The sequence below is a fragment of the Triturus cristatus genome, chromosome 6 (genome assembly GCF_964204655.1).
Source record: "Triturus cristatus chromosome 6, aTriCri1.1, whole genome shotgun sequence".
In the NCBI taxonomy this organism is placed as follows: Eukaryota; Metazoa; Chordata; class Amphibia; order Caudata; family Salamandridae; genus Triturus; species Triturus cristatus.
The window spans coordinates 1,348,764,746-1,348,788,389 of record NC_140589.1 but is presented as its reverse complement, the minus strand read 5'-3'; the positions used below and the strand labels follow the sequence as shown (position 1 = coordinate 1,348,788,389).

Below are 23,644 nucleotides of genomic sequence, written 5' to 3'. Positions count from 1 at the left end.
AGCGAAGCCCACGTCGCCGCCTGACAGATGTCCTGCAAAGGGACACCCCGTCCCAAAGCAGTAGTAGCCGCTGTGGCCCGAGTAGAATGGGCGCGCAGCCCAACAGGAGGGTCCTTTTTTGCCAAGGAATAACAAATTTTGATGCACAAAACGACCCACCGAGAGATGGTCCGTTTGTGCACAGCTTTCCCCTTCTTAGCACCCACGTATCCAACGAAAAGTTGGTCGTCCACCCGGAACTGCTTTGTGCGGTCCAGATAAAAGGAGAGCACACGTTTTGGGTCCAGACGGTGGAGCCTCTCTTCCTCTTTGGAAGGATGCGGAGGCGGAAAGAAGGTGGGCAAGGTGACAGACTGCCCAAGATGAAATGGAGTCACCACTTTCGGAAGAAAGGAGGGACGAGGCCGAAGGACAACCTTGTCCGGATGAACAGAGAGAAAAGGAGGCTTTGATGATAAAGCCTGGAGCTCACTCACCCGTCTTGCCGAGGTGATGGCTACCAGAAAAGCAGTCTTAAGCGTCAGCAGACGAACAGGACAATTATGAAGAGGCTCGAAGGGAGCGCACATCAGGAATGTCAAGACCAGATTCAAGTCCCACTGAGGCATTACAAAAGGGACAGGAGGGAACGTGTGAGTAATGCCTTTTAAAAAGCGTGTAACCACAGGGGACTTGAAAAGAGAAGGCTGATCAGGAAGCCGCAAGAAGGCAGAGATGGCAGCAAGATAACCTTTCAGGGTGCCCAGGGCAGAGCCCTGCCGGGCCAGAGAAAGAAGAAAGAGGAGAACCTCAGAAAGAGGGGCGGAAAGGGGATCCACAACCTTTGCTGTGCACCATGCCACAAATTTGTTCCACCGGCAGGCGTATACCGTCTTTGTGGAGGGACGCCTGGCTGCCAGAATGATATCACAGACTTCAGGAGGCAAGTCAAATGGCATCAACTGCCGCCGCTCAATCTCCACGCATGGAGGTGGAGGCTGGACAGGTTCGGGTGGAGGACCGTACCCTGCTGCTGCGACAGAAGATCCTCCCGAAGGGGCAGACGTATCGGGGGATCGGTCAACATACTGAGTAGCTCGGGATACCAGTATCTTCGTGCCCAATCCGGAGCCACCAAGATGACTTGGGCCCGGTCGTGCCTGATCTTCTTCAGCACTCTGGGCAGAAGTGGTATAGGCGGAAAGGCGTACAACAGACCGCAACTCCACTCGTGACGAAAAGCGTCGCCGAGCGAGTGCCGCCTTGGAAATTCCAACGCGCAGAACTGCTGACATTGCGCGTTCTCTTCGGTGGCGAATAGATCTAACCAAGGCTCTCCCCACTGCTGAAAGACACCTTGCGCCACTTCGGAGTTCAGACGCCATTCGTGATCCATCATGCACCGGCGGCTGAGTTCGTCCGCTCTGGCGTTCAGAGAGCCCGCCAGATGTTGAACCACTAGGGTGACCCCCTGGTGTTCCAGCCACGTCCAGAGGCGCAGAGCCTCCTGACAAAGGGTCCACGACCCCACCCCGCCCTGTTTGTTGCAATACCACATGGCGGTGGTGTTGTCCGTGAACACCTGCACGACACTGCCCCTGACAGAGGGAAGGAAGGCTTTCAGTGCAAGTCGGATCGCTCGCAGCTCCAACAAGTTGATGTGGAGGCGAGACTCCGCCGGAGACCAGAGGCCTCTGATCTCCGCCTCTCCCATATGGCCACCCCATCCCAGGAGGGACGCATCCGTCACTACGACATGCTCCGGTTGGGGAAGGGAGAGGCTCCTGCCCATGACCCAATCGCGGTCCGTGAGCCACCACTGCAACTGCTGTGCAGTGCCCTCCGAGATCAAGACATGGTCGGACAGGTTGCCGTGATGCTGGGCCCACTGAAACTTCAGGTCCCACTGCAGAGCCCGCATGCGCCGCCTGGCGTGATGCACTAGTAGGATGCAGGAAGCCATCAGCCCCAGAAGCCGCAACACTAGCCTGACCGAAACCCAGTGTGAGAAGTTGGCCTGATGTATGATGTCACTAGTTCTAGTGTACACCTTATATCAGTCCAAATACCCTTATGGTGATTGGTTGTAAAGTCAACCTTATAGACCAGCTATCCTAGTGGTAGCATGGACAAGAGCAGTCTTAGGCTAAACTCTGAGTGGCATGTGAAGCCAGCTGTGATACCATATATAATCCCTTGAATACCAAATGAAAGGACACCACAACAGATATATATATAAAATAAAGTGTATTTATTCTTGTCAAACCCTCAGCACTCTTTATGAGATTAGAGGTAAGTACAACACAGTCTTATTTAAGCATACATTAAGTCACACAGGTAAGTAATACAGTTAGGCCCTAGGGGCCACGCAAACCATATACTAAGTAAGTGGTATAAGAACCACTGTCACGGAAATAGAATAGGCCTAGGCCTAGGGAATCGCTGGGGCTACACTACACTAGCGTTAGTTAGGAAGTGGGAGGCCCACGGGATTCGTGTGCAGAGTGGAAACACTCACACGTAATGCGTAAAAGTCAATAGCAATAGTACAGTTTAGAAAACGGTAGATTTAGGACACTTCCGGAGTAGCTAGGAAGTTGAGACTTGAAAACTAGACACTAGGATAATCGCTATCCTGATGAGCACCGGAGTACCCAAGTTACCTAGCCCACAGGCTGCGGGTGCATAGGGGTGAAGATGCGTCGGTTTTCGTCGTCGACTCCTATGGATGCCTGAAGAAAGATGCTGACAGGCAGTCAGTGAAGAGTGTCCGGTGGATCCCAAGGCTGGGATCAAGAAGAGAAGAAACCTGCAAGCAGAAGGGACAGAGTCAAGGTCACTAGCCAGTGACCACGTGGAACCAGGAAGGAACCAGGCGATGTCGTGAAGATTGCAGGTGAAGGTGAAGCTTGTCGCTGCAGCCAGGAGGACCAGGAAGCGTCGAGGACGACCAGGACCAGGAGGCGAGCTGTCCCACGAAGGCTCTTGCTGTCGGCGGCGTCGAAGTTGGACTAGGACTCACCAAGCCTTGGCAAGCGGAACCCACGAAGAACGGAGGACTTGCTTCTAGTGCAGACCAGGAAGGTCTGGGGTGCTTCTTCTTTGCAGAGAAGCGGGAGCCAGTCTGGAGGAGCCAAACCAGCGCAGAAGATTTCAGGGTGTGTCGTCGCAAAGGCCACAAGCCAGCGGGCAAGCAACCGGACAGACGCGGCAAGCAGGAAAATGCAGAAGGGCCCCACGCAGGACTCGTGGAGTGTGGGGGGCTGATCTTCGGTGCAGATGGTGCTTGGGGTTGGGGCTTCTCAATCCCCGGTGCACAACTTCGAGGGTACCTCAGAAGCTGCGCTTTAAGTTACTAGCCACTTTTTCCAGGTAGCCGGTCCCACGTCGCTCGTCGCCTCCACGGATCTCAGCTTTGCTGTCGATGTGGATCAGGGTCGGAGAAGTCTGGAAGTCAAGGCTCTGGTCGGGCTCTGCAGTCGATTCCTCGTAGAACGTGGGCAAAGCAAAGGGTAGTCTCTTGATGGTGCCTGTTTGCACAGGGTAGCCACTCCTTGGCTACAAGGGAGATTCTTCAGTCTTCTTCTTTCGTCGAATGTCCAGAGTTTCTGTTCAAGTTTGCAGGTTCAGGATAATCTAAAGTCTTGAGGCCCAACTCCCACTCTTATACTAATCTGGGGGGCTGGGATACCTGCTAGGTCACGCCTTATGGGTGGGACCTGGGAGGGGGTGGTTACACCCACTTCCCTTTGTCCAGTTTCGCGCTGGGGCTGGAGTGCCCCAGCGCCGGTTTGAACTGGACTATGCAAGGAACACCTTGTGTGCCCCAGGCATGTCTCATTCCTTTCAGCCCACCCTGCCCCAATACACTAAAGGCTGTCTGGGGAGGTGCTAGCACCTCCCCAAGCAGGAAACCTATTGTCCAGGCCTCCCTGGCTGGGATCACTCCCAGCTGCAGGAGGTCAGACTTGTGTCGTGGCAGCAGCATCCATTTTGTGATGCTGAGGCTTTGGTCAGAGGCTAACAGTTGAAGTATGATTTTAACATGTCTTTCCCTCTAGAAGGGGGGAATAATATCCTCATGTCCAGAAATGGCATGGGGGTATTATTCCACAGTGTTAGACACCTTACACGACATGTTTCGATAAAGCCAAACCATAGTTACCATAACCGTCTAAGATTATAAGGCACTTTAAGAGTATATGGTAGGCTATATCATAGAACAGCTATAAGGACAAGGTTCCGAAAGCTGCAGACAGGCTCAGCTCATGCTAGAGCACCATCTCACATGTTACCAAGCACTCTGCCTCCAGGATTGTTAAGGCCTGCCATAGGAGTGACTGATAGGTACACATGTGTCTATATGCAAGTTAGGTATAGGAATACTACACCTAAGCAAGGGGTGATTAAACGACCTTGCCCCAGCTGAGTGATCAGCCAGTTGTGTCAGAATGGAAGGCCAGGCCAGGGGTGGCATAATACATGCTGCAGCCCCTGGTAGGCCTAGGGTACACCTATGCCCTGGGTACCTAGGGTACACTGTACAGGGGCCAATAAGGTGATCCTATCCAAATGGGTTATGCACCTAAAGTACATAGTATTAATTTAGAGAGAGAACAGCAGGGCTGTGGGTCTGATTAGCAGGCCCACAGCCACATCTAAGTCGAAAACCAGTAGAGCAAAAGCAAAAAGTGGGGGTGAACATAGAAAGCAGACCCTACTCTCCTACACCCAGGATAGAGGCCGAAAGATGGGAATCAGGGCCTGTATATCCCGGACCCGCTGTTCCGGTGGATAGACCCGGAACTGCGCCGAATCGAGAACCGCTCCGATGAAGAGGAGCTTCTGAGAGGGACTCAGGTGTGACTTCGGCACGTTGATGGAAAACCCCAGCAAATGCAGGAGATCCGCCGTAGTCTGGAGGTGGGAGACGACTGTCTGGGGCGAGCCCGCCTTCAACAACCAGTCGTCGAGATAGGGGAAGACTGGAACCCCTGATCTGCGCAGATGAGCTGCGACCACCGCCATCACCTTCGTGAACACCCGAGGGGCACTGGTGAGGCCGAAGGGGAGCACGGTAAACTGAAAGTGCTCTTGGCCCACCGTGAACCGCAGGGAACGCCGGTGGGCCGGCAGGACGGGGATGTGGAAATAAGCGTCCTGCAAGTCCAACGCTACCATCCAGTCTCCGGGGTCTAGGGCAGCTAGAACCTGAGCCAAAGTCAACATCTTGAACCTTTCCTTCCGGAGGAAGGCATTGACGTTCCGAAGGTCCAAGATAGGGCGGAGGCCCCCTTTGCCCTTCTTGGTAACCAGAAAGTAGTGGGAATAACAACCACGACCTACTTCTGGGCTCGGAACGCGCTCGACGGCCCCCTTGGCCAAGAGGGCGGAAACCTCCTCGTGGAGAAGATGCAAATGATCCCCCGAGATACGGTGGTGCTGCGGTGGCATGGCTGGAGGGGTCGTCTCGAAGGGGAGGGAGTAGCTCCTTCGGACGATTTGCAGCACCCACCTGTCCGATGTGATGGACCGCCAGTGGAGCAGGTGATGGCGAACTCTGCCGCTTTGAGGCGGATGCTGCCGGGGTGGATGTGGGCTGACCTCGTCGTCCTCCAGATCCGCCTCGGCGGAAACCACGTCCGCGACCGCGCGCAGGTTGGTTCTGCGGCTGGTGGCTAGGCGCACGTGAGGAGGCACCCCTTCCTTGGCCACGAAAGGGGCGAAAAGCGGAAGATTGCGACCGCGGGGCCGAGAGGCCCAAGGACTTGGCCGTAGCCCGGGAGTCCTTAAAGCGGTTCAGCGCACTGTCCGCCTTCTCGCCAAACAGGCGAGTGCCATCAAACGGCATGTCCATGAGAGTGCTCTGGACATCGCCGGAAAACGACGTGGACCGCAGCCAGGCGTGACGTCGAAGCGCCACAGTGGTGGAAATGGCCCTACCCAGCGAGTCCGTGGTGTCAAGCCCACAACGTATGGCATGTCGCGCGGCATCCCTCCCATCGGCCAGAGCCTGGGTAAGTCGTGTCCGGACCTCCTCCGGACACAGGGGCAGCGCGTCCTCCACCGCATCCCACAGAGAGTGGGAATAACGGTCCAAGAGACAAGCGGTGTTCAAAGACCGCAGGCCCAAACTAAGGGATGAGAACAGTTTCTTGCCAAACTGCTCCAGTCTCTTGGAATCCCGGTCCGGCGGGGCGGTCGGGAAAGAGGATTGGGAGGTGGAGGCCTGGATAACCAGGCTCTCAGGGGTAGGGTGTTGGGACAGAAAACTGGGGTCGCCCGGAGCAGGGCGGTGGCGCCTGGCAACGTTCCTGTCCACAGGAGGAACTGTGGAGGGCTTGGACCAGGTGCACTGGAGAACGTCAGTGAGGGCTTCATTGAACGGCAGCAGAGGCTCAGTGGAGCTTGCTGCAGACTGAAGCACCTCAGTGAGGACGTTCGTCCTCACAGCCACGGCAGGTTGCTCTAGCCCAAGGGCTGAGGCCGCCTTGCGCAGCACCACGGAGAAAGCAGCACCCTCCTCCGAAGCCACAGTCGGAGGAGAGATGAATCCAGTGTCTGGCGAGGTATCCAGACCACTGGCCTCCCCCAGTTCATCTGCCCAGTCCTGGGACAGTTGGGCCTGATGGGCCATAGGATCCTCGGATCCCTCCCAGTAGTCCCCATCATCCGACTCCTGGTGTAGAGGAGAAAGTAACGGAGCCGGGCGGTAGACAAAGTGTGTCTCTAGCGGCGTCGATCTCGGCGTCCATCGACGCAGGACCGGCGCCGGGCCCGGACCGGGACTAAACTGGGGCACGGCGTCGAGCGGAGTCGACGTCGGCGTCGGGGGTGGAACCGGAGTCGATGCCGGTGGAGGAGTGACAAGGTTGACCGGCGTCGATGGGGACTCGAGAACGGGTCCCTCGGGCGCTTGCGGCGTCGAGGCCGGAGCCGCCGGCTGGCAAGGCAGCCCAGTCGGGTCCGCGGGGCCCGAAGGCGCACCAGCGGGCGCCGACGGCGGAGCCAGGTTCCTCATGGCCGAGAGGAAGGCACTGACTTCCGCCGGCGTCGCGTTAGTCCCAGGGACCGGAGGGTATGGGGACGGACGCGGCGCCTGCGGCTCCGCCGGAGCCGCGGGGGTGGAACCACCCTGACCCTCGACCGAGTCGCGCGACCGGCGAGGGGAGTCCGAAGAGCGATGTCGTCTCTTGGACTTCTTGGAATGCTTCGACTTACCCGAAGACTTTGATCCCGACGACCGATGGTGACGTCGGCTGCGGCTCCGCGACCGATCCTTGGACCTCCTCCTGGACCGGGATCGAGAGGCGCGCGGAGCCGAGTGGCGAATCTCGAGAAGCTTACAGGACCGCTCCCGTCTAGCCTTCGAGGTCAGGGCCTTACAGTCCGAGCACAACTCCGCGTCGTGGTCGAGGCCCAAACAGTACAGGCACCGGCGGTGATGGTCCGTAACCGACATCAATCGGCTACAGTCCGTACAGGCTTTAAACCCAGGCATCCTACCGGCACCGGTGTCGATAGACAGGATCAAAAAGGATCAAAAAGTTAGTCAAAAATTGACTAAAGGGGTAGCTCTCCCGGATCTGCGCTTACTGGCGCGGAAAAAAGAAGAACTGACGTCAGCGCGCGAGGGCGGCGTCTAAGTACTCCGACGACGTCATTCCGGCGCACGACGCCGACGACGGACGCGGAGCCGCAGACGACGCCTAGCGACGCGCAAGGGGTATTGCTGACGAAAAATCTTCCGGATCCAGTCTGACGCCTGGGGATATTCTAAGGTGAGGAATCTAACTAACGTGTTTCTTTCAGATCTGGGGTTCGACGCCGAGCGAAGTCGGCGTCGGAGGTGGTACCGGTGTCGACGCCGGCGGAGGAGGCGTGACGAGGTCGACCGGCGGGGACTCGGGAACGGGTCCCTCGGGCGCTTGTGGCGTCGAGGCCGGAGCCGTCGACGGCGCCGGGGCCGCCGGCAGGCAAGGTTGCCCAGTCGGGTCCGCGCGGCCCGAAGGCGCGCCAGCGGGCGTCGACGGCGGAGCCAGGTTCCTCATGGCCGAGAGGAAGGCACTGACTGCCGCCGGCGTCGCGTCAGACCCAGGGACCGGTGGGTATGGGGACTTGCGCGGCGCCTGCGGCTCCGCCGGAGCCGCGGGGGAGGAACCACCCTGACCCTCGGCCGAGTCGCGCGACCGGCGAGGGGAGTCCGAAGAGTGGTGTCGCCTCTTGGACTTCTTGGAGTGCTTCGACTTACCCGAAGACTTGGATCCCGACGACCGATGATGACGTCGGCTGCGGCTCCGCGACCGATCCTTGGACCTCCTCCTGGACCGTGATCGAGAGGGGCGCGGAGCCGAGTGGCGAATCTCGAGAAACTTACGGGACCGCTCCCGTCTAGCCTTCGAGGTCAGGGCCTTGCAGTCCGAACAAGACGCCGCGTCGTGGTCGAGGCCCAAGCAGTAAAGGCACCGGCGGTGATGGTCCGTAACCGACATCAAGCGGCTACAGTCAGCACAGGCTTTAAAACCAGGCATCCTACCGGAGTCGAGACAAGATCAAAAAGGATCGAAAAAGTTAGTCAAAAAGTGACTAAAGGGGTAGCTCTCCCGGATCTGCGCTTACTGGCGCGGAAAAAAGAAAACTGACGTCAGCGCGCGAGGGTGGCGTCTAAGTACTCCGACGACGTCATTCCGGCGCACGACGCCGACGACGGACACGGAGCCGCAGATGACGCCTAGCGACGCGCAAGGGGTATTGCTGACGAAAAATCTTCCGGGGTTGAGTACACCCTGGCCACTACATATGCGCCCAATGACCATCAGAAGGCTTTTATTAGGGATTACCTGGGTCAGCTGCTGGCTACGCCACAAAGATATTTTGATAGGTGGGGACTTCAACATCATTATGGATGCGCAGAGGGACAGGTCCACACTGCAGGTGGGTCAGGTTGGTAGCCTTACTCCGGCCACTAAATAATGGTTGGGGGAGGCTGGTCTAACAGACACCTAGAGGTACATGCATCCCACATCCACTGAATACCACCAATGACGGTGACCTTGTCGCTGCAGTTGTGAGGACCAGACAACGCTGTGGAAGACCAGGAGGCATTCACGAGCTGTCGAACGTCGAGAACCAGGGGGTCGGTCACCGACAGGAGCACCAACAAGTCTTGGCAGCAGCAACAGATGTGAAACGATAACCGGGCAACGTTGGGACCAACAATGTCAAAGAGACTCACCAAGTGCAGGAGAGTACGAGCAGGTCCCAAGCAAGTAGGGGAGCCTGCGACCTTCGAGAGGACACATGGGCCAAAGGCACAGGAGTCACAAGAGGACCTCGAGCAGCTCACTAAAGACGAAGGCCCACGGTGCAGAGAATGCGGTGAGGAAGAAGATTTTGGCAGGAAGAGATCATAGGAGCTGGAGCTTCTTGTAGCCCGAAGATCTCTGGAGTACTGAACCAACAAGTCTTGGCGACGGCATGTTGATGCGGTGCACAGGGGTGTAATCCCAGCGGTTCTGACAAGGGATACTGGCCCCAAAATTGCAATGAGGACAGGTCAGGTCAGACTTGTAGAACCACCACCTGTGTTGCTGAGCCTTTCGAAGTCCATGGGACGCCAGAAGCAGCAGACCGGTCAGCTTTGTCGCGGTGCCTGCAGAGGCAGGGTAGTGACTCATTCACTCCAAGGGAGATTACTTTAGAGCCTTGATGCTCACAGGTCTATTGAAGATCCTGGATGAAGCACAGACGATGAAGATGACTTTCAGAACAGCGAGACTAAAAGCAGCAGGAGTCTTCCTTGCACCTGTCTCAGATCCAGGCGAAGTCCAAGTGTCCAGACGGTGAAGAGTGACGTGGTTTCAGGCTTGAGTCTTGTCCCACTACGAATTTGATGAGCCACCCACAGGTAAGTCCTTTTATACCCTAGGAAAAGGGTTAGGGCGACAGGCACCCTCCCAGAGGAGGGACAGGACAGAGGGGAGGATACTCCCATGTCCTTTGTCCACTTTCGAACCAGAGGGGGCTCCCAGAACTGGTTTTAACTAGAGTATGCAAGGAGGACACCAGATGTGCCCACCAAAGCAGTCTGGCGGTGCTGGCAAGCGCACCAACCCCAGCCCAATAAACTAACTCCTGTCTAGGGGGTGGTCACACCTCCCTGTGACAGGAAACCTATTGTTCTACCTTCCCCTGCTCGAGCTCAGCTCAGCAGCAGGAGGGCAGAATAGTGTCTGGGGTCGGCAGCAGCACTAGCGTGCTGGCAGACCCTGGAAGGTTGTTACCGGGAATACTTGGGGCTTCCTGGAGAAGCCCCTCTGTGAATGCAATCATACCACCAACAATAGTAATGGCATTGGGTATGATTCCAACATGTTGATACCAAACACGCCAAGGTTCGGCACTGCCACTATATAGTTAGCCATTGCATAATGATGCATAGGCACTATATGTATCAAAATGGTAGACTGCACTTACAAAGCCTGGAGAATCTACTCCGTAGTTTGTAGGGGGTGTCCTGCTCATGCAGTGGTTCCCTCACACATTACCCAGCACACCGCCTTCAGGATTAAAAGGCCTGCCTTAGGGGTAACTTATAGGTTTTAAGTGCAGTTGTACAAGTTACTTACCTTCGGTAATGATGTATCTGGTAGAGACTGTAGGAGAGTAGGGTCTGCTATCCTATGGTCACCCCAAATATTTGCTTTTTGCTTCACTGGTTTTTGACATATTGAGGCTGTGGGCCTGCTAATCAGACCCCCAGCCTGCTGTTCTCTCTAACTAAATTGACACTATGCACCCTAGGTGCATAACCAATTGGAATTGCATCACCCTGTGAGACCCTGTACCAGTGTACACTAGGTACCCAGGGCATTGGTGTATCTAAGGCCTACCAGGGGCTGCAGCATGTATTATGCCACCCCTGGCCTAGCAATTTGACACAACTGGCTGATCACTCAGCTGGGGTAAGTTGGTGTAACCACCTCTTACTTAGGTGTAGTATACCTATACCTAACCTTAAATGGGACACCTGGTAACCTATAAGTCACTCCTATGGCAGGCCTTAACAATCCTGAAGGCAGAGTGCTTGGTTCCATGTGAGATGGTGCTCTGGCATGAGCTGAGCCTGTCTGCAGTGGTCGGAACAACTTCCTTCTACTGTTTCCAGATATCGTCATACCATATACTCTTAAGTGCATTATGAACCTCGCGGTTAAATGCTATCTTTGGTTTGGCTTTATCAAAACATGTCGAGTAAGGTGTCATACGAATTGGAATACTAACCCCTCGCCAATTCTGGCGACGGGGTTAGCATTCCACCCTTCTAGAGGGACACGACATGTACAGTACCTGAAACCCGGGTAAAATCAGACATAGCCTCAGCTCCACAAAATGGATGCTGCCACCACAGACACAAGTCTGCCCTCCTGCTGCTGGGAGTCCTTCCAGCTTGGGAGACGTGGACAAAGGGTTTCCTGCCAGGAAAGGTGCGAGCACCACCCCAGACAGGATTTTGTGTATTGGTCAGTTAGGGCTTTAAAGAAACCAGACATGCCTGAAGCTCACAAGGAGCCTCGGTGCATATGCCAGTTCAAACCGGTCCTGGGGCACACCAGCCCCGGACCTGGGGCGAGCTGGACAAAGGATTGGGGGTGTAACCATCCCCCTTCCTGGTCCCACCCTTAGGGAGGGACCTAGCAGGTAGTCCGGCCCCTAGAATGCGCTTAAAGGTAGGAGCTGTGTCCTAAGACTTCAGACATCCTGGAATCAACTTAACCACAAGAAGAAGACGGGAACTTCGACGCTCTGCTGCACAGAGGACTGAAGGAACTCTCCCCTATGGTCAGGGAGTGACCATCTTGCTAACGCAAGCACCAACCAGTTATTGAACGTCTGCTTTGCCGCCGCCTCCAGCCGGAGCCCGAGCCCAGAGCCCGACAAGACCTGGACCTCCAGACCTCTCACCACCCGATCCACAGTCCCTGCAAAGAAGGAACCCGTGGAGGCACCGAGACACGTGGAGCCAGCCATCTTGGAAGACCGACGACAAGCTGCAAGCGCAACGACAGAGGCTCCCTCCAAGTTGTGCTTTGGGTCCTGAGAAGCCCAACACCCGAGCAGCATCTGCACCAAAGGTGAGCCCTCCAGCATCTCCACGATCTGCGTGGGGCCCCTCTGCACTTAGCATCTTGACGCGCCTGCCCGGTCCCTGGCCCGTTGGCTAGTGGCCATTTTGGCGACCTATTTGAAAATCAACGACGCTGGTCTGGTTGCTCCAGACTGGCCCTAGCTGCTCTCCAAAAGAGCAGCCCCTCTGACCTTGCTGGTCAGAACAATCAGCTTTCTTGAACTTCCACGACTCCTGCCTTTGCCAAGGCTTGTTTGCTTCTTTCGAGTCGCCGACACCGCCGACAGCGAGAGCCTGCGTGGGACAGCTCGTGACTCGACTCCTGGACGTCGTCGACCTTCAGGGACCACGTGGCTGCGGAGACAAGCTACACCTAACCACCTGTTTGCACCCGACATCGCCTGGTACCTACCTGGTGCCACGCTGGTCACTGGCTAGTGACTGTGAACACTGTCCCCTCTGCTTTCAGGTCTTCTACAACTCCGATCCACCCTTGGATCCAACGCAGCTCTTCTGGACCGACCGCCTGCAGCATCTTTGTCATCAGGCTCCATTGAATCGATAGAAGAAACCCGACGCACTTCGAGACCTATGCACCCGCTTCCTGTGGGTGAGGTAAAGCTGGCACTCCGGTGCCCAAGTGTAGAGAATCATCTCTAGTGTCTGTGTTTCAAATCTTGAGATCGTAGTCCACCCAGAAGACCCTTTCTGCAGTAACTTTCTAACTTTTACGCACCCATTGAAAAGCTATGGGAGCACGCGTGTGACTTTCCTCACTGCACGCGCAACCCGTGGACCTCCTGGTCACTAACTGAAGTTAGCTCCTTGTAGGCCCAGCGATTCTAGAGGCCCTAGGCCTTTTCACTTTCCTGTTCATGGTACTTATACCACTATTTTAGTATATGGTTTGAGTGGCCACCAGGGCCCATCCATATAAAGCGCAACTTCTGTATATTATAACGTTGTCTTGTTTAACGATTTGTGCTCCTGTGCTCATAAAGAGTCTAGGGGATACTTTGAGAAATAAATACATATATATTTTCAATATATATCTGTGTGGTGTCCTTTCATTGGTATAAAGGGGGGATTGCATTTGGTAAAACAGCCTGCTTAACACGCTTTAACGAGTTTAGCCTCAAAGACTGCTTAGCCTACGCTACCACTAGGGCAGCTAGTCCGGAAAGGTTGACTTACAACCACACCATAAGGGTTGCTTGGCATGGTACAAGGTGGTCACATTAACTAGTGAACATCATATACCAGGCCAACTTCTCACAGAGACGATTCTAGCTGTAGATTACTTAACGTAGAATTATTCCCAGGCGTGAGACTGGACCCGGAAAACTTTCTTGCTCAGCATCTCTGCCTGCCGGGAGGCGGCAGCACGCGACTCCGCGGGCGTGACGTCAGCGAGGTCACATAAGCCCCATCCCGGCGCGCTGACGTCAGTTTGCTTTGGAGAACTTTTTCCGCGCCACAACGCGGAGCCATCACAACAAAACTGAGGAGAGCATGAAACAAAAGGTGAGAAACATCACCAGGTGGAATCAAGGCACCAGGAGGCGACAACAGCAGGCCAGAGCAGGAAGGGAACAGAGCACCACTCTGAGGAACAACTGTGCAAACCATGACGACAGCACCAGAGGGACAGAGCAGCGAAGCCATAGCAAGAAAAGCGCAAAGCACCACTCCGTGGAACCACCTTGCAAGCCAAGGCGAGAGAGAGAGAGAGAGAGAGAGAGAGAGAGAGAGAGAGAGAGAGAGGGTCTGCAACCACAACGGGAAGGGCCACAAGCCCGGAACAGAGGAGCAACAGCAATCCATCCCCAGATTACACTGCCAAGGGTGGCCATACCTCCTGAAATGAGTAGGAGGTCAAACGACAGGTAAACCATCAGCAGACTACACTGCCAAGGAGGGCCATAACCCCTGAAAGGAGTAGGGAGGTCAAAGAACAGGGAAAAGAACCCCCAACGAAGAAGACTGGGTGGAGAATAGAAACTCTAACAACAGAGTGAAAGAGCAAAAGCTGGCCCTCACGCTCGAGAGAAACCAGCTGCAGGGATGCCTGACCGGAAGAAAATGAAGAGGACACCCACAGAAGACAAACCACCCAGAGGGAGGTGACTGCAGAAACCCAAGCAGAGGGTCCTCGCAGAACGGGGAGGAAGGGCGGGTCGTGAAGGAATCGTCTCTACCAGATACATTGTTACCGAAGGTAAGTAAATTGTACATCTGATAGAGGCAACTAGCTGCAGATTCCTTCGCTTAGAATAGATACCCTAGCCATACCCAGAAGGGAGGAGGGCCTGCAAGAGAGCCTCCCCACCAGGAGAGACACAGGGTCACAGCAGGGGACATGTCACAGGGACAAGAAGGGAAAGGCCAGGATAACCTAAGCCCAACCAAGGAAGAACTGCCAAACACCCCGCACGGGCAGACAGCACCCGAAAGCTCCAAGGAACACAAGGACCACCTCAAACCTTAGGGAGAAGAGGAAGAACCGGAGGCAGGGCCCACTGTAAGAAACACAGACACAGTGACAGAAAAAGCTGAACACCCCTAGCAGCAAGCAGCGGACAAGGCAGGAACGGCTCCACCGCCAAGCGCAGACAGAAAGAAAGGCCCAGTTGCGCAAAGCCCCAGCGGAACCAGAGGCACAAGGGAATACATCAAGGGCCACAACGGTGGATTAGAACAGACAGGCCTGCACGGGCATGCGCAGCCAGCAGCAGGCAACACCACAGAACGGCGCACCCAGGACAAGCCAGACGCAGGCAGAGGCTAGGACACACCTCAAAAGAGGGGCCGTTCCAGAAACACACACACTGACCCACGACGAAGTGGAACCAGGGAGAGAGAGTGAGGGGGAGAGAGAGAGTGAGGGGGGGAGAGAGAGAGTGAGGGGGAGAGAGAGTGAGGGGGGGAGAGAGAGAGTGAGGGGGAGAGAGAGAGAGAGAGAGAGAGAGAGAGAGAGAGAGAGAGAGAGAGAGATAGAGAGATAGAGAGATAGAGAGATAGAGAGATAGAGAGAGAGAGAGAGAGAGAGAGAGAGAGAGAGAGAGAGAGAGAGAGAGAGATAGATAGATAGATAGATAGATAGATAGATAGATAGATAGATAGATAGATAGATAGATAGATAGATATATGACGGACCAAGCCGTCCACCGAATACAGAAGCCAAGGAAAGCCAGTCCCTCCAGAACAGCAGACAGAGGACCAAGCAGAAACACCGGACAGAAGTGCGGAACCGCCACAACACAATGCCGCAGACAGCAGGCCAGACTGGCCTAGCGACGTAGTGAACAAAGAGAAGGACGGACCTGACGCAATGCAAGGTGCTGCAAGACAACCGGCAGGAAGATCGCACCTGTGACATACCGGGACGCCACAGAGAGCAAGGAGCCTGAAAAGGGCGACCACACCTCCCCAGCACATGACAGAGCTATGTAAAAGCACTATTACCCCAAATAGGGTATGTAACGTCCCCAAGAAACATGGGAACACCCCTTAGCAAAAAAAAAATCAGCAGCAGAGGACAAACAGAAAGACCTGAGGAGAAAACCGCAGACGGCTTACCAATAAAGAAGGCCTAACCTCAGGACCTACACGGGCTTACCAACAGCCAAAATCACAAGTCATAAAAGGGCCGGACCAGCAGCCAACAGCACCAAAGGGCCAACAAAAGGACCCTAAAGGCACACCAACCACACAGAACACACAACCGGGGCTACTCGTTACTAGGCCCCAGAAAACAACGGGAGAACACCTCCCAGAACACAGACCGACATCCAGGTATCTGAGGAGGAGGGGGAGGAGGAGGAGGGGGGGGGAAGGTGGAGGAGGACGAAGCCCCGCAAAGAACTTCTGAATGGCAGAATCCGCAGGTGCGTGGAACAAAAAAACGCCATCAACGGGAAGGTCAACCAGCCGTTCTCTAAAGTTCTCAGGGAAAACACTATCCCTCAGCCAAGCATGGCGATGAAGGGCCACTGAAGAAGCCATGGTGTGACCAAGCACCTCCGAAACGCCAAGAGCCGAGCGAAGAATAAACGCCGCCAGCTCCCAGCCATCCAACACATGGTGCTGCAAATCAACGCAGGCACCCTCCTGAGAAGCGGAAGACAGAAGGGACTCCGCCAAATCCCATAAGCAAGAAGTGGTTTTGGCCAATACACAAAGCAGGCTAAGCACCCGCAAAGCAGCACTTGAGGAGGTGAAGATGTTGCGCCCCCAGGAATCTAATCACCAGGCCTCCCGTGTCAGGGGAGACAATACCGATATAGCAAGGAGGGAAAGGCAGTCTGCAAAAGAGGGCCCCTGGTAGAAGGGTGGAAGGAAAGACAGACAGGATCATGTGGAGCAGGACGGTGGCGGTGCAGAAGTGGCTGGGGCACCGGGTCCCCCGTGGCAGGACGCCCCCAGGCCCCCAAGAGAGAATTAGGGAGCTAAGCCTCGAAGGGAAGAAGCAGCTCCCGTCCACAAGAGCCCTGATGGAGAACAACCTCCAGCAAATGATCGTGGGGAAATGGGCAGCCAGATCGCCCATGCGCAAGATTCCTGCAGCCGTGAAGACAGCCCGGGCAAAGGCAGAACTCGCCTCCGGAGCACCACGCAGTAGTAAAAGCAATTCCTCCATGGGCAATGGCCGTAAGCTAAGGCGGCCGTCTCCCAGGCCAACCGGAGGAAGGAAAGGCCAAGCTCGGAATGGGGGAGGGTTGACCGATGAGTGGGGAACCTGAGGCGCCTCCAGGGAAGACTGCGGGCGCGGTGACAGCGAACAGCCGTCCTTAGAAGACGCTGGGGAAAAAGCCACGACGCGGCGTCCCATCTCCGGAGAAGATGAAACAAACAGCTGCCGAACCTCTGGAGAAGAGGGGGCATCCGAAGACGAATCAACAACCCGACGCCGGCACGGCGCTGTAGAGTCCACCACCGGCGTCAGGTCAACATCGACTGGTGCCGAAGGGACGCCGAAACAACCTCTGCCATGACATGTGCCATGGGAGAACGGGGCGGGGTCGGAGCCGGGTCGGCCAAGGAACAGCGCCGAAAAGGCGTTGACTCGACCACCGATGAGGCAGCCACCTGCGTGGAGGGACGAAGGGGCCCGGGGGCACGCCCCCGCCCCTAGCCGGCCCCTGCGGTGCCACCAGGGCCAGCAGCCGCCGGCGCCTGAGTGGCGTCAGCTCGGCCTCGGACAAGGCCGCCGCCTGCCCAGAGGACCGAGGGGGACTCGAGGACGAGCCTCGAGCCCCGGCAACTCCCGCGACACCACAGGGAACCCCGCGGGGGTTTGCGGCGAGGCAGAGGCGCCGTGGTCCAAAGGAGGGAACCCCGGAGGGCCGCACCCCGACGGCACCACATCTCCAGAACCTGGAGCCGAACCTGTCAGCGCCGGAACCGCCCGCGACGCCGCAGAAGACCCCGCACATGGCAAGGGAGCCGCACACGTCCCAGGAAGAAGAGGAGAAGAAGGAGGAGCCAAAGAGGCCTGCAAGGCCGTCGCATAGGCCTCGATCTGGGTTCTAGTCACCCCTGCGCTAGGGAACGGCGGGTAGGGTGGCGACGTGCGGGCCGCACAACACGCAGAGAACCAACGCCCCCAACAGGCCAGGAACCGGGCCTCGGGGACAAACTGCGACACTTACCAACAGGTGAGCAACACTCTTGTGGTCTTGGAGAGGGACGATGTCGGAGACGGAAGCGGCAGTTCTTGAAGCCTTCAGCAGGGGACGGACGCGGCGACAATGCCGACCTGGACATGCGGGCCGAGAGAAGCTTCATCCGGCGCTACTGCTGGGACTTCGGCTTCATTTGCTGACAAGCCTCGCAGTCCATGGAGTCGTGGTGCTCCCCCAAACACCACATACGGATGGGGTGAGGGTTCGTCGCCGACATCTGGCGCGCACAAGACGAGCACGTCTTGAAGCCCGAAGGCAGTCGCACACTGTTCTCAAGAAAATGCCAAAGCGTAAAAAGAAGGCCTGAAAACAGGCCAGGAACATGATCCGGATCCTCGTTGCACGCGGAAAAGAAGAAAACTGACGTTAGCGCGCCGGGGTGGGGCTTATGCGACCTCGCTGACGTCACGTCCGCGGAAGATGTCGGGCGGAGTCGCGTGGTGCCCCTTCCCCCCGGCGCGCAGAGATACTGGGCAAGAAAGTTTTCCGGGTCCAGTCTCACGCCTGGGGAAAATTCTACGTTACGGAATCTGCGGCTAGTAGTCTTTATCAGATACCTCAGATATAAGGAAACATATCTTTCGTAAGTGGTGCTAGTACCACCTTACACAGGCTGCAATGACAGGCCTGTAGTCACAGTTTGAGTGGTCTCATGTGTGGCATAATACATGCTGCAGCCCATGGGAGACCCTGGTGTACCTATGCCCTGGGTAACTTAGTACCATATACCAGGACCTTACAAGGGTACACCAGTAGGCAATTGTGGAGGTACCAAAGTATATACCAGGTCAAATTTAGGGAGGAAGCACAGTGGCTAAGGAACTGATTAGTAGGATCCCAGCCAGACTAGTCAAAAAAACATACTGACACCAGCAAAAAGTGGGGGTAACCATGAAAGCAGATCCTACTTTCCAACAACTACCCTCCGATATGCCTAAGAGTTCACCCATACTACCACAGGAGAGGGCATTTGGGGCCTCATTTGTGCCTCTGTAATTCCTTTGGGGTTTTCCTGTACTCTTTACACAGTGTATCTCTTTTTGGTCTACTATATAAAGAGCTAGCTTCCTACACCGGGACATCAGATTTAAAAGGCCTCAACCTCCATGGTTGGGCAAGTAGCCCCTGCGTCCCCCTTGTGCCTCTGAAAGGGGTTTGGACAGAGGTTTTAAGAACTAGCTCATAAAAATAATAATTATACTCAAACGGTATAGGAATTAACAAAAAACTTCACTTACATTTTCAGGGCCTTTAGTTCCCATGTAGAAATGCACCATTGTTGATATTGCTTGCAAAGACAGCAAAAACTGACTCTAAAAAACAGACAAGCGTTGTATTACTTTGAAAATCTACAGCTATATTCATGAAAAGGGTGGTCATATACAGTATATGTATTTTCACGAACAGCATTTGTTTAATGTATTTACCTCTTCCTCCCCCATTTTGGCAAACTCGTAAAGAAATGCAAAGTACTCAGTGAGGTGTTTGCTGTGAGGTTTGACACCATGCTCCATGATTGACAACAGAGTTTTTACAAAGCGGGTTACACAGGAGCGGCTGCCAATATCTTCCATTGATCCATCTATGTCGTCAGACCTGAAAGATTTAAATAAAAGATTTTATAAAACGTTAAACATGCAGATTCTCTTTTTCGTTAAAATGTATTACAAATCCCTCATAATTATTCTCCTGTAGACGTACCATAACTATAGGAAGCAGCTGCACATGAAGTTACTTCCCAGAAGCTGGGCAGGCTACCTTAATTCAAAACACAGTATTTTAAGGTTTTGTGGTGTTATACTACGCTGAACCTATGAGGTAAAGAACAAGTTACCTACCTTTGGTAATGCTTTATCTGGTAAAGACTATCTAGCTGCAGATTCCTTACCTTTGAATATCCCCAAACTGGATTGGGAAGATTTTCGGGCAGTCCGCCTGTGTGCCGGTAGGTGGCATCTTTCGGCATCCATGCCGGAAGTGATGTGCGTGGTACCTATATAGATGCTACCTCGGCACGCTGATGTCAGTTACTTTCTCAACTTTCATGCCAGGAGTGTGGAGCCACGATGAGAACGGACCACTGCAATGGAAAAGACGGAGGCCCTGAAAAGGGGGTCTCTTACACCTGAACTGGTTCGCAGAGCATTGAAAGTGAGAGGGTCGGTCAGGAATCTGCAACTGTATTTAGAGTCTCTACCAAATAAAGCATTATTGAAGTTAAGTAACTTCCTCAACTAATAGAGACTTCTAGCCACAAATTCCTTACGTTTGAATAGATACCCAAGCAATACCTCCCCACAGGTAGGTCTGCAAACCTGATTAAACCAAAATGTCCTGCAGGCAGGACTAAACAAAAGAAGTGCCTGTCACGATGGACCTGAATGTTCAGGAAGTAATGTTTTGGGAATGTGTGTGTCACTGCCTGACAGATGTCCAGGAAAGGAACACCGCGAGCTAACACAGTGGTCGCAGCCTTGGCTCTGGTAGAGTGAGCATGCAAGACCTCAGAGAGCTATTTCTTGGTCAATGCACTGCAGATCTAAATGCACAGGACGATTCATCGTGAGATGGTCAGCTTCTGCACAGCCTTCCCTTTATTGGCTCTGAAATAGTCCACGAACAGTCTATTATCCACCCGGAATTCTTTTGTGCGGGCAAGGTAGAACAACGCTCTTTTTGGGGCCAGACGGTGGAGACTTTCCTCCTCTTTGGAGGCATGAGGCGGAGCAAAGAAGGCAGGCAGTGTAATACTCTAGTATTCATGGAAGGGAGTGAGAACCTTTGGAAGGAAGGAGGCATGTGTCCGGAGAACCAGCTTGTTCGGGAAGAAGGTGGTATAAGGAGGGTAGAAAGAAAGTGCCTGCAATTCGTTGGCCCTCCTGCTCAATGTTATGGCCACTAAGAAGTCTGTTTTTATTGTCAGGATAAGGCAAATGTGTAGAGGCTTGAATGGTGCACACACAAGAGAGGTGAGGACCAGGTTGAGGTCCCACTGAGGCATGACGCATGGCGTAGGGGGAAATATGTGCTGCAGCCATGTAAGGAACCTATCCACAACAGGTGACTAGAGATGGTTGGTCCAGCCACCGCAAAAAATTTTGAGATGGCAGAGAGGTAACCTTGAACTGTGCCCAGAGCAGAGTCCTGTTGGGCCAGAGATAAAGCAAACAAGAAAACCTTGAATAGAGGTGCAGATAGGGAGTCAACGTTGTGGGAAGCACATCATAACACAAACTTATCCTAAAAGCAGGTGTATACCAACTCGGTGGAGGGAAGCATGGCTGCCAGAATAACATCACAGACTTCATGAATAAGGTTGAAAGCTGTCAACTACTGCAGCTCAATATCCACGCATGAGAGAGTAGAGGGTTCACAGGTTCGGGTGCAGAACCCTGCCCTGATGCAGCGACAGAAGATCCTCCTGAAGAGGCAGCCTAAATGGAGGACTCATGATCACGATCAACAGCTTGGGATAGCAGACTCTCTATGCCCAATCTGGATCCACAAAAATGAATTGGGCAAGGTTGTTCCTGATCTTCTTGAGAACTCAGGCAGGAGTGGTGCTGGCGGAAAGGTGTACAGGAGGCCAGAGCTCCACTCAAGACAAAAAGCATCTCCGAGCGAGAGTCGGCGTGAAAATTCCAGCGAGCAGAACAGTTGACATTGCGCATTCTCGGCAGTGGGAAAAGAGCTCTAACCAAGGCTCTCCGCACTGTTGAAAGAGATCTTGCACCACCTCTGGATGGAGACGCATTATGTGGTCCGCTAGGTATCTTGGGCTGAGCTTGTCCGTGCTGGCGTTCAGAGATCCCACTGGATACTACACCACCAGGGATATGCCCCGACGTTCCCAGCCATGTCCAGAGGCGCAGAACCTCTTTACACAGAGTCCACGATCCCACCCCGCTCTGTTTGTTACAGTACCACACAGCAGTGGTGTTATCCATGAACACTTATACTAGCCTTCCCTTGATCCAAGGAAGAAAGGCTTTTAATGGCAGGATTATGTGAGCTTGGACTCTGCCGAAGGCTGAGTCCTCTGATCTCCACCTCTCCAAGATATTCACCCCAGCCCAGGAGAGAAGTATCTTTCACCACGATTAGATCTGGTTGGAGAAGGGAGAGAAGTCTGCCACTGACCCAACTGCGTTCTTTAGCCACCACTGCAGGTTTTTCCCTCTAAGATCTAGACCATGTTGGAGAAATTCCCCTGATGGTGCACCCACTGGGCCTTCAGGTGGCCATGAAAGGGTCGGAAGGCAGACAGGGGTTGACAAGAGGCCAGAGACAAGCCCAATAGCCCTGCTGTCCTTGAAGCTCTCCAGTGCAGAATCCGCCTGGTCTACAAAAAAGCAAGATACATGAAAGGGCATGTCCATGAGGGAAGCTTGGACATTCCATGAAAAAACAGATGTTCTCAGCCAGGCATGGTTCTGCAAGTCACAGACGATGAGATTGCTATACCCAGCGAGTCGGCCGTGTCAAGTCCACATCTAATGGTGAACTTTGCTTCATCTCTCCCATCAGCAACAGCCTCAGAGAGAGTATGGCCCAGGCCTCCTCCAGGACCATCGGCAACACTTGCATAACCGAATCCCAGAGTGTATGGGAATAACGGCCAAATAGGCATGGAGTGCTTACCGACCACAGTGCCAGGCTGGTGGAAGAGAACATTCTCTTACCGAAGGTGTCCAGCCACTTAGATAACATATTCAGTGGAGTGGTAGGGAATGCACCAGCGGGGATTCGGCATGAAGAGGCTTGGACCACCAAGGTTTCCGGGGTGGGGTTAGGAAATTGGGATCCCCAGGAGTGGGGTGATGGCGGCAGACAATAGTCCTATTTACAGGAGTCCATGTGCAGGGCTTGGACCAGGCTCAAAGTAGGATGTCAGTAAGGGCTTCATTGAATGGGAGTAAGTGTTCTGAAGGGGTGACTGTCGGCAGAAGTACTTGCATCAAAACATTAGTCTTCAATGCCATTGAGTCCAGGAGCTCAGCCACCCTGTGCACCACCATTGCAAGCGAGGCTCCGTCCTCCGTAACCACAGTATGAGAGAAAAAAGGCCAGTGTCAGGTGAAGTGTCCAATCCACTGGCCTCACCCAGTTCCTCCTCAAATGGGTCATCTCCATAAGGGTCCATAGACCCTCCCAAAGTTCTACTTCACCAGGCCTATCAATCATATAAAGCACTGGCTGATCTCCGTCAAGAATTTCCTAGGTCGGTACTGGAAGGGGCGTCAGACGGCACTGTGTCGGAGTTCAGAATAATGATGGGGAAGGTGCCACCTAGAAAAGGCGGCACTGGAACCGGTGTCAATGAAGGCTCTGATCCAGGTCCAGCAAGGGAACCTTGGAACTCGACTGGTGCCGCGAACGAACCCACCAACGAAGTGCCAGTACGGGCCTCTCCTGCGCCCGTGGGACCTGAAGGTGCTCCAGAGGGGCCAGGCAGGCTGAAAATGAGGAGCATGGCCTTATAAAATTTCTTAAACTGGGTAGGGGCCACTCCGACTAGTTGTAAATAGCAGAAGCATAGAGCGGGCCCATGATTAGGCCCTCCCGACACTCCCTCATTTCGCCGTCTGACTTTGACGGTTACGGGAAAGTCAAAGAGTGTTTGGACTTCTTTGATTTATTGTGATACTTCCCCGATAACTTCAAGTGCAATGAAGAACATCTGGGAGGGCTCAGCAAATGGTTCTGAGACCTCCCACGAGAACAGGACTTTGAGTGTTGTGCCTTTGACAGACGCGGGGGGGGCGAGGAGCTTTAGGGATCGATCACTCAGCACCTTCGGATGTATGGCACGGCAGTCCTCACACACCTAAAGTTGAGTCCCAGCTCCGCACAT

At 54.4% G+C, this 23,644-nt stretch overlaps 1 protein-coding gene across 1 annotated transcript in view; it reads right to left on the bottom strand.

Moving 5' to 3' along the window:
• Nucleotides 1–23,644, bottom strand: part of USP34 (ubiquitin specific peptidase 34) — a 2,509,780-nt gene that overhangs the window by 765,661 nt on the left and 1,720,475 nt on the right. Inside the window, exons 59-60 of the mRNA XM_085612349.1 lie at nucleotides 19,218–19,386; nucleotides 19,029–19,103 (exon numbers count right to left, since the gene is read on the bottom strand). Of these exons, the coding sequence (XP_085468475.1) occupies nucleotides 19,029–19,103; nucleotides 19,218–19,386 (244 nt within the window). The remainder of the gene's footprint in view (nucleotides 1–19,028; nucleotides 19,104–19,217; nucleotides 19,387–23,644) is intronic.